At 39.1% G+C, this 11,931-nt stretch overlaps 1 protein-coding gene across 1 annotated transcript; it reads right to left on the reverse strand.

Annotated features, from left to right (window-relative positions):
- Positions 1–10,429: 10,429 nt before the first annotated feature.
- On the reverse strand, positions 10,430–11,426 carry LOC149182851 (uncharacterized). Its single transcript, XM_089418635.1, has one exon. The coding sequence runs from the start codon at positions 11,290–11,292 to the stop codon at positions 10,519–10,521; it is 774 nt and encodes a 257-aa protein (XP_089274761.1). The 5' UTR covers positions 11,293–11,426; the 3' UTR covers positions 10,430–10,518.
- Between the last annotated feature and the right edge of the window lie 505 nt (positions 11,427–11,931).

Raw genomic sequence — 11,931 nt, forward strand, 5'->3', positions numbered from 1 at the left:
TGTTGAGGCACCAATGCTTCTTAGCAATTCTCAGATGAGTATTAGGCCCCTATGCTCAGACATATTGTTTAAACTTGTAAATTACGTATTTGTGACATGTTTGACGAAATGTTTGCCATGGCTAGTAGGGGTCCAGTCAAGCTCATAATCAATTGATTGCATTTGTATCATTATTCCATTGCTCTCTTATTGTTTTAAACATGTCATTTAGTTTTTGGTAATGACCTAGGCTCTGGGCCTGAAAAAGTGGCTCAAATCCGGAGGACGCGGGCACAGCACTAGGAAAAAAAGTCCCTGGACGCTAGCATACCCATGTTGTGGGAACGTCCATAGCCTCCTAGAAGCATGCATGCCCATATCAAGGGAGCATATGGGGGTTAAATGGTCTAAAATCTCAGTGGGACATAGGGTTTGTTACTTGAGAGGTTGGGATGGTTCTTGGGAGTCTTATTGCTGATGTGGAAGGTCAATAAAGTGTGTTTTCATCGATTCCACTTCCTTAAGGTGACTTAGGAGGTCGAATCATATCATAGTAACTTCTAGCCATATGTTTAACCGAATGGCTGGTTACTTGGAGGGTGCTACACCATACTTTCAGCCCAAGGAAGTAGTGCATGAGACCCATGTCCTTCATGTCATATTCCCTTTCAAGGTCCTCCTTGAAAGAGTTTATCAACTGCTCATCACCTATCAATATTAAATCATCAACATATAAAACAATGATAATCAATTTACCTTCTACCAAGATATGATAGAGGTTTGCATTTGCTTCACATTTGGTGAAGCCCAAACCAATGAGATAACTATCGATCTCGATGTACCGAGCACAAGGTGCCTGTTTGAGACCGTAGAATGCTCGCTTGAGTCTGTACACATGACACTCTCTATCAAATATCTCAAAACCTTCTAGTTGCTCAATGAATGCCTCATCCTCAATAACACCATTAAGAAATGTTGTTTTTACATCCATCTGGTGGATCTTCCACCCCATCTATGTAGCCAGTGCAAGAATTGATCTAATGGATGAATACCTTGCTACAGGAACAAAGGTTTCCTCATATTCAATTTCCTCAACTTGAGATAATCCTTTGGCCACAAATTTGGACTTGTACTTCTCTATGCTTCCATCTGCTGCATGCTTAACCTTGAAGATCCATCTCAAACCCACAACTGATTTATCTGTTGATCTTGGTGCCACTTCCCAAGCTTTGTTCTTTACAATGGATTAATATTCTTCCACCATTGCATCAACCCAAACATGTTGCTCTATTTCTTCCTCAAAAGAGTATGGTTCATTCTCTATAAGCTTAGTCATTAGAGCCATGTAGTCAGTGTACCTCTCAGGTGACCTCCTTTTCCTGCACAAATTTGAAGGAGCTTCCACATTCTCCCTCACATCATGCACTAATCTATCAGCTTCCCTGGTTCCTTTTCTCCCTTCTCTTGATGGTTCTGGTTGAGTGGATGTCTCCACTCTCTGCTCCTCTATTTGTGGCTATTGCACATCTTCCTAAGGTTCCTCATTTGGAGTTAAAAGTTCCTCTTTTGGTGGAATTTGAAGCTCCCTCTCAAGGGAGCACCACATCACTTTCTCCTCGTCAAACTTTACATCCCTTCGCACAACTGTCATTTTGACAGAAGGTAAGTACACACAGTAATTGTGTGGAGTTTCGGTGCACAAATTTGAAGGAGCTCCCACATTCTCCCTTGCATCCTGTACTAATCTATCAGCTTCCCTAGTTCTTTTTCTCCCTTCTCTGGATGGTTCTAGTTGAGTGGATGTCTCCACTCTCTGTTCCTCTATTTCTGGCTACTCCACAACTTCCTAAGGTTCCTCATTTGGAGCTAAAAGTTCCTTTTTTGGTGGAATTTGAAGCTCCCTCTCAAGAGAGTACCACATCACTTTCTCCTCATCAAACTTTACATCCCTTTGCACAATTGTCATTTTGAGGGAAGGTAAGTACACACAGTGATTGTGTGGAGTTTCGATTCACAAATTTGAAGGAGATCCCACATTCTCCCTCGCATCTTGCACTAATCTATCAGCTTCCTTGGCTTTTTTTATCCCTTCTCTAGATGGTTCTGGTCGAGTGGATGTCTCCACTCTCTGCTCCTCTAGTTGTGGCTACTCCACAACTTCCTAAGGTTTCTCATTTGGAGTTAAAATTTCCTCTTTTGGTGGAATCTGAAGCTCCCTCTCAAGATAGCACCACATCACTTTCTCCTCATCAAACTTTACATCCCTTCGCACAACTGTCATTCTGAGGGAAGGTAAGTACACATAGTAATTGTGTGGAGTTTCAGTGTAACTCCCAAAACCCCCAATTCTGTTGTCCACTCAAGCTTCTTCCTCGAATCTAGAGACATGGCAGTAAATAGAGGCTCAAAAATCTTGAAGTGAGCATTAGGGGAATTTTGAGATCTAAAATGGGCCTCCTAAGAAAAATGTACAAACAAAATAAAATTTATAAGAACTAATAGGATTCAACATGACAATATCAGCCATGGGGGATGATTCACTATTTTTGGAGTAAAAAGGTAAAAAGATTAAAAGATAATAAAATAATAAAACTACTTTTTCAACTCATATTTTCAATTTATCTCCTTAAGATTTTACTCAATTTTCGAGAGAGAGAGAGTACTTGTTGGATGCAGAATTTAATTCCTCATCCAAAGAGTACCCATGTTGCATACTTTCAATGGAACCTACTACATGAAAAGTGAGAAATACATGAAAAAACATGATTGCAATCACATTTTTCATGTATTTATCATTTTTAGTGTAGCAAGTTCTATCAAAAGTATGCAACACGGGTACTCTTTGGATGAGAAATCAAATTATGCATCCAATGAATGTAGTCGCTCGAAATTTGAGTAAATCCATAGGGAGATAATTTGAAAATACGAGTTGAAAAAATAGTTTTATATTTTTTCCCTCTAAAATTTAATGATGTAATCTAATCTTATTTTATTATTTCTACTATTATTTTATAATTTCCTTAGGAGGCCCATTTTAGACTTCAAAATTCCCTTAATGACACATCCGACTTTCTCTTCGAGAAAGCCTCCTCTAGTGTAATCATACCAAGAATCCAATGAGGACTCTAGTTCTACAAGTAGATTGTTGTGTTACATGCCTCTACCCACAAATGCAATGGTAAGCCTTGGTCATGTAGCATAGCTTTTGCAGTTCCAACAATGCTCTAGTTCTTTCTCTCAACTACTTCATTTTTTTGTGGGCTGTGGAGTGTTGTCAACTCTTTTCAAATGCCTTCTTTCACATTGAACTCCTTGAAGTCATTCGAAACATTCTCACCTCCATTATCGCTCCTGAGAGCCTTCACCTTCTTCCCAATCCCTTTCTCAACTAGTGCCTTGAATTCTACAAACTTTGAAAAAGTCTCATCCTTCTTCCACATGAAGAAGATCCAACACTTCCTTCATAAGTCATCAATAAAAATAACAAAATATTTATGTCTGGCAGTGGAGGTTGTCGAGAAAGGCCTAGAAACATCAGAGTGGACTCCTTCCAAGACTGCAGGTGCTTTTTTGTCTCGTTCATGGAATGTGGATTTCATATACTTCCCCAAGGTACAACATTTGCAGACATCTTGCTCCTCAAGTGCTCCTTTCGGGAGGCCAATGGTTATTTGTTGCATAATTTTCAGGGTGCCATGATGCAAATGACCCAATCTCTTGTGCCAAAGTTCACTGACATCACAGCTCTGCATTTCCTATGTCTTACTGCTTAATGCAGCACAACCTTCCACATCCAACTTGTACAGGTTCTTCACCCAAACACCAATCTGCTTGACCTGTCCAGTGGCTGTCTCAGGAATGTTTTCCCTTTGCTGAAGATCACATCATAACCATAGCCTTCCAAAACTTTTACAGAGATGAGATTCTTCTTTAGGCCTAGAACAAACATGGCATCTTTGAGGAAAAGAGGAGATCCTAACTCCCTCTGAAAGGTTATTGTACCAATCCCATTAGCAGTGTACCTTCCATCATCCCCAAGCTCAATATGCATCTGGAGATCGTTATCCTCCATATCACTACAAAACTCTCTACGCCCTATCATGTGGAACGAGGCACTTGAGCCCAAGTACAACACACTCCCCATCATAGTTGTTACACAGTAATTTGTCACCATTGGTCACCGTCCCTGTTACCCCTTTCCCGTACTTTGGAGGACTCATTCCGGGACCTGTGAGCAGTGACATAACTTAAAAACACTTGCATTATGTTCCCCTAAGTGTGGACTTCATGTGCCCTGAAGACACCTCCTGCAAAATATCCCTGAAAAGTGCTCTTTTTCCATTAGCGCGGGTCCACAATGTACTACCCGCGCCAATGAACGAGATCCTCAAAAGAAGGTGCGACCATTGGCGCTCTGTCTTAGAGTAACACCCGCGCCAACTGAGTTTGGAAAAGATTTTTAACAAACGCGCGCCCAGATGTTTTTTCCCTTCAAGTCATGAAGTCTTTTGAGGATAAAGCTCATCTTCTAGATGTCGAGAGTCATCATCTATCCCTTACATCTATCCACAGCGGCTTTTTGGAGATAATGCCAATCCATAATGGGTGTCTTGATGCATTGTATCTTCCTCCCCTTCTCCATCTATAAAAGTCTGTCCTCGTGCATTTGACAAGCTAGTTTTTGGAGTAATGCTAGTTGTGATAACGCTTGTCTTGAGTGATAGTAAGAGTCTTGGAGCATAGGGAGGTTATGCTGTCGGAAGTCTGAGAGAGAGAAGGTCTATTGCAAGACATGTATAGCTGCTCGCCCAGCCAGAGGAGAGATTCAACGTCAGAACTTTGGTTGTATCTTTCTCTGTTGATTATTCATTAATGAACGACTATCATTACGGTTCCGATCTTATTGTTCGCTATGATAATGTTTGATCTATGTCCTTTCTGACTGATATATAGTTGTATTTAGTGGATTTTATGCTTGTATTCGCTTCGTTCTTTGCATGTGCAGGTATCTATTCGCGGAGATCGTGAGGATCGTGACCTGCCGGAGCAAGGGAACGGAAGTATCAAATCTTCTACGACACTAGCGTTGGACTCCAGGTTGGTTCTCATAATCCACTTTTAGTTTGCAACTAGGAACTTGCATGGTAGCGTGAATTGATTGTTGCTAGACCCATTTTGGGCTAGTGGGATCGCCTCTGTCCGCAGAGGGGATTTACCTCTCCAACAATAGTGCTAGCCATGCATGCGATAAGGGTGAAGTCTAGCTCAAACTGTGAAGCCAATGCCTCACTTGTTGCACCTCCCGAGTTGTTCTTGCCAAAAATTTTGTGTGGACACTTTGTAGCATAATGTTTGACTTCATGACAATTGAAGCATTTTATTTTGGACAAGTCTTTCTTCTTGCCCCCTCAGCTAGATTTTGGTTTAGTTTGAGATTTCTTCCCTTTGCCCTTCTTTCCCTTTCCAACCAATGCAAAATTTTCTTCATCCTCTCCCTTGGATGAGGTTCTGTCTCTGGTATTCCGCCTAATCTCTTCTTGTACCAAATCGCACCACAAGCATTCCCAATTCGGTAATTTCTCCCTCTCGTTCACGAGTCCTGGTAGCTATGCCAACTTTTGGGAAGGCCTGCAAGAGCTAGGCTCACGAGGTCATCTTCTGCAACATTCACTCCAACCCCTCCAAGCTTATCACGAACTTGGGTAAATATGCTAAGTACTGCAAAATAATATCATTCTTTTGCAGCCCCAAGGGTTAGCTCAGTTGGTCAAAGCCGTGCCTCGCCATCGGGAGGTCACAGGGTCGAATCCACCCGAATCCCTTGGGGTCAGGTCTTGGAGTAGGCTGAGGGGCGATTTAGCCTAGCTATCGCCCAGATTTTTCCGTGGACGTAGCGATCACTCACTGACCAGGGTGCTCGTGAACCACAGCGTAAAATATATATATATATATATATCATTCTTTTGCATCTTGATGTTTCGAAGTTTGACTTTCAAGGCCAGTTTTCTATGATCATTGTTATTCTCGAACAACTTTGTTAGTGCCTTCCACATTGCGAAAGGAGTTTCTTTTCCAACGATATTTGAGACAATGTGATCTCGCACTTCCTCTGAGATTATTCTCCTTGCCTTAGCTACATCTTTCTTCCATTGAGCTAAGTTCGAGGCATCAGTTGATCCTCGTTTTGTAATGTTTGTCTTGACATATTCCTGCAATCTGTTGTCATCAAGCATCGTCTCCATGTGATCCTTCCATGCAATGAAATTTGAGCTACCTTCCAAGGCATACTCTAATCTCAACTTGTTGAAGGTCATTTTTCTAACTTTGAAGAGATCCTACAACACTGAAGCTGCAATTTCAAACCTCTTAAGAAACAACTTTGAAATTCTTGCTGAAATGTGAAATCTAGCTTGGATACCATGTAGAACTTTGGTGATAGAATTACAATTGCTCAAGAAATTTTAATCTAAATCAAGAGACACAATTCTACTCTACTACTTCGTGAAATTCAATTCACAATTTAGAACAACAATCTCAAACATGCAATAATAAATGACACATGCACAATATTTTTTCTAGGTGAACCCAATTGGGAAAAAACCCTCAAGCCTATTTACATTAATCAGATGAATAGAGATGTATTACAATTGTTAGCTCAATCTCAGCTCAACATGCAAGCAAATAACTTATCTCTTTAGTCAATGAAAAGCTCTGACCCAGACGTAGTCAATTTCTACCTCTGCTTGAGCCCCTGTTTCTTTGTGCAATTCCTAGAGAATTAACCCCTATTTTTTAGGAATTTTACTCCAATTGATTACACGATTCCCAAGGTTTGATAATCTAACTACCTGCAACACCTATACACAACTAGTTTACAACTGCTTGTTACACTGCCTTGGAATCTCCACCATAACTAGGAACTCAAATTCTTTGCATGAACTAGTTATTTTAGGTTGATTGATCAGCTAACTAGATGATCACTGAATTAGACTATTGTCCCACTGCACCACTGACCTTCCATTAGTTCCTCCAATTGTTAGAACTAGTTTAATTGAATACAACTCAATATAACTGAATTAGATTACTAAAATTTAGCAATCACACATGCTTAACTAAACTCCAAACACTCTAACTCGAATTTATTGAGTTAACTGAGTGACAACGACCATGTCACACAAGTTAACTACACCCAAGTTCTCTGCTAATGTGGAAATTTGAATTTTCTCAATTTAACCAAGGCAAAGTCAAATTAAGACTTTCTTGTTGCACTTCTCAACACTTCACTAACTTCTTATCTCTTAGGATCTTCTAAAGTGCAGGCAATTGATAAACTCCTTCAAAATCATGTCGCCATGATCACTCATCTCAAAGATAATCTCCATCAAGCTTAGAAACGAATGAAACAACAAGCCAAATGACACCACTCAAAGTGGTCCTTGCAAGTGGGTGACCAAGTGTTTCTGCAACTCCAACCTTATAAGCAGGCCTCTCTCAAAGAATAGGGTTGTCACAAATTAGACCCAAAAATCTATGGACCTTATCAAGTAATTCAACATATCAGCGCAGTCACTTACAAATTGGCACTGTTACCCACTTCAAAAATCCACCTAATCTTTCATGCATCATGTCTCAAGAAAGTCGTGGGGAACAATTGCAAGGTTCAAACAATTATGCGAGAATTGGACGAGGAAGGTTCACTTTGGCTCAAACTCGAACAAGTCCTCGATGTTCAAGAAAGACATCTATGTGGCCACACAATCAAGGAAGTCCTCATCAAATGGAAAGACACCTCTCTGAAGGATGCAACATGGGAGCCAATCACTACGCTTCAACAATTTCTACGACTTCAGCCTTAAGGAAAAGGTTGCTTTCGAAGGGGGAGGGCATGTTTGGGTCCAACCCTAACCCCTTTGTTTATGTAATAAGCTCAAGGGGCCTCGTCAAAGTCATAATTAGTTAGTTGTGTCAATAAAGCTCGTAAGGGGTTATCCGCGTTAATAATGTTGTAAGTGGTAGACTTGCATTATAAAAAGGGGACCACAGTTAGTTATAAATGGGTCATAGTTAATAAAGTGGTTAACTAATATTCTATAAGGGACCATGAGTAGTTAGGGTTTTGGATGTCATTAAACTATATATAGTCTTGGATAGCATGGGAAGTCTCATTGAGTTTTATTTTAATTGAGCTTTGACTTGTTGGAGGTTTCCCCTTCGAAAAGGCAAGTGAACATTGTATTATGCTTCTAAATAATATATATCTTTATAGCTTGTCTCATTTCATGTGCCATTTTTGTGTTTCTGGCAATATTGTTCTCGTATTTTTGGCATTCTAATATTCTTCATAGGTCAAATGTATAACAACATATAGCTATGTGTAAAAGGTCAACCAATAGCTAGTTGTCTTTCCTTTATGTCAAGTTTTAATTAATGATTTTACTTCAAAATTCTTCCCTCTCACTTAAGGCATAGAGGTGCCCCTTGTCTTTGTTGTTTTTAACTTTGGCAAAACAACTCAACAAGGCAATGTTAGTTTTTGAGAGTTTTGGATCCATTAAAAGGATTAAGATATGTAGATCTCTCCAATTTACTCATCTATTTTTTGTGGATGATGTGTCATTTGGGAAAGTTTGGTCTAAAGATGTTGCAAAATTTAAAGAGATTTTGGCTTTCCACTATAAAGCAATTGGAATGGAAATTAATATTCAAATATCTTTGATATCCTTTAATGAAACATTTGAGGCTCAAGAAAAAACATTACATCTAACCCCTACATTTCCAAATCATAATGTTCAACCAAGGGCTCACATAACTTTTGTTGAAACCTAATTATTATAGTTTTCCTAGATTGGATTTGGTTGTATGGGAAAATTGAAAATAAAAAACTTAAATTGGTGTTATAAATGGTTGTGAGTGAGTTGTAGTTTTGTGTTTAAGTGCCCAAAGCAATTTTGCATTGGCATATTCCATGTCATATATCCTAATGAGTAATAATTGACAAGATAAGAAAAAAATGTTAAATTTCTTTAAACTAAGAAAGGGAGAAAAAGAGAATTCCTCTAATTAAGTGGAAATCCATTAAAAAGCTTACAAAGGTCTAAATGGGGCACTAGTTCAATCTTTCCCCTTTATATGTATTTGATTAGTAAAGAAGGTTGACAAAGGGACTAAAGCACAAGTCATAAATGACAACCTTCCTTTCCAAATATAGCACAACTCCATGCTCAAAATATTTTTTCCTTAACAAATGCAGCAAATTATCAAACTTCACTATGGATAAGGGAGGGAAGACTCTTAAGGGAGGGAAGACTCTCGATGTGTTGAGTTTCCTTAGAAAGAAGCTAGTCACCACAAGAATCATTCTCAAACACTTAAAATAAGCTCAAACAAAAATGAAACAGAAGACTATATAATCAAATAACATAAACTAGGATAAGGTTATATGACCAAAGGAAAGTAATGGCCCGAGGCTTGGAAAATGTATTAAAACTAAGAACTACATAGAGGAAAGACATTACATTGATTATATAACTAATTTACGAGTTGTTGCATATTCAAAATGCTTTTTTACTCCCCCACTACCAAACATAAACATATTTAAAAAAAAAAAAAATGGGGGTGGCTAGTCCCCTAAAGAAGCATTATATTAGGCCTTTATGTACAATTTTTACATATGTACAAACAACATCCGTCACATCAATCAACATATACCATTAAACAATACAAAGTCACATATAGACTGCCATGCAACATCACAATATGGAGGATCGAACACGAGCGGGGTGCGAGTAAGCCGACTGCCCCAACCACCGTACCGTGCACTCATGTGCGAACATTATAGAGATAAACGTGATTTTACTTATTTGTAATGTTTTAAAAAAATTGCAAAAATACAAAAACAAAGGTCTACAATTTTGTGTAGTTTGATTGTTCTGCATCCTACAAGCTATCCATGTTGCATTTGATTTAAAATATAATGCCTTTAGATTCAAAGTGTTTTAGAAAGGAAATTATTTTTTACAAGGCTTTGAAAATTTAAGCTTTAAAAAAAGTTTTATTTTTATTTTATTTAGAGGTTTATTCTATAAGGCGGTATAGTTTATTTTACAGCTCAACATGATGTGTAAGGATATGTTAGTCCATCATTAAAATTGAAATTTTATTTATATTAACAAAAAAAAATTAAAAATCTAAAAATAAAAATAAAATAACTATACAAAACATCTAAATAATATCAATTCATGAAAGAAAAAAATATAAATCTTGAACTCATATTAAATCTATATTTAAAAAATTAATCTATTGTTAGATTTATTTTTTTAAAATAAATCGCCTTATGTTAAATCCATATTTAAAAATAAATCTGCAATTTAATGGATCGAGTCAGATTAAATCCATATTTAAAAAATAGATCTATGCTATTCTATCCTATTTCTTAATAATAGACGCAGAATAAAATCAAACGCACCCATATTTATCTTTCCACTGTTACGGTACACAACAAAATCCCCTCAAGAAAAGCCCATTTACACAAGCGGTCGGTCACATGGCAGCGACCAAACGAGAACCAGATGACCTTGTACAGACCCTGGAGCTCGCCAATGCAGGGGATGAAATACGGCCGCTGCGTCTCGCAGATTTATCATCCTTGCTAGTCTCGGGTTCGACTCCTGCGTTCTCAGACTCCCCTTTCCTCTTCTTATTCCTGGGAGAAACCCTAATACCCACATTGTCTTCAGCGGCTTTAACATTGCCAGAAGCCTCAACAAACCCTGAAGTACCCTGATCACTCTTTTGCACCTTATCAGAAGAAGGATCACGCTGGATCGACTTCTTTGCCTGGGTTCGAACCCCCGAAGAGCCTTTTTCAGAAGGATTTGGCTCGGCTCGAACCCCCGAAGAATCTTTTTCAGAAAGATTCGCCTGGGTTCGAGCACCCGAAGACCCTTTTTCAGAAGGTTTTTCATTAGTTTCCATGTTGGATGTAATTATACCTTCGTCAGCAATTGTAGCACGGGCGGTGCTGGATTTAGAAGCCTCGAAACCTCCCGAGACAGCAAGATCTTCGGCTCCCTCCTCCTCCTCTTCAATGGCTCTGAGTTTCTTGATGCTTCCTTCAATCTTGCCCTGCATTCGCTTTCTCTTGGAGGAGAGACCGCCCATAGACCAGTGCGCCTCGTTCGCCCATGACAGAAGCGGGGCCGAGGGAGGAGGCGGGGGATCGACTCTCTCCGAGTTGAACTTCACATCACCGTAGATCCATGGCCTTGGAAGACTGCTTCCATAAAACTTCCCAGGTGCCAGGGGTAGAACCATCTTATCAACCCTACAGAGCACTAGAACTTCCGAACAACAGAAATGGAACTCAGCAATCAGCTGAATACGGTCCTAACCAGAATCGAACTCGTGACTCCGGCCGAGAGGCAAACTTTTGGTGATGTTTGTTGAAGTACTCGAAGCGTTTTAAATTATTCACCAAAGAGGTGGATATCAACATTTGGCGGGAAGAAATTTGGCGGGAGCGAGATGCACGAAATTAAATTATATGTTTGACCTGTTCCACAAAATTTAAAGAGGTCGTAGTAAGAGATGCCACGTGTCGCAAAAGATACAGGGCCAAATGAGTTAGTGGATGAAGTTAGAAATGCCACGTGTCGCACGAAATACAGGCCCAAATGAGTAAGTGGATGAAGTTAGAGATGCCACGTATCGCACAAGATACAGGACCAAATGAGTAAGTGGATGATGTTTGAGATGCCACGTGTCGCACAAGGTACGAGGCCAAATGCTTTAGAGTAAAAGGATGGGACACTGTCGACACCAGGTTTATATCATTTCCTACTCATTGTTATTTTTTTAATAAAATTGTTAATTTATTCTTGGCAAGTAAAGTTTGTTTATTGAATTTTTTTTAAGTTTTTAAATTTGTAAAAGTGTTATACATGTATATGAGTA

Source organism: Pinus tabuliformis, chromosome 3_2, assembly GCF_031772625.1.
Source record: "Pinus tabuliformis cultivar Carrire ecotype Pingquan chromosome 3_2, CPIR1, whole genome shotgun sequence".
In the NCBI taxonomy this organism is placed as follows: domain Eukaryota; kingdom Viridiplantae; phylum Streptophyta; class Pinopsida; order Pinales; family Pinaceae; genus Pinus; species Pinus tabuliformis.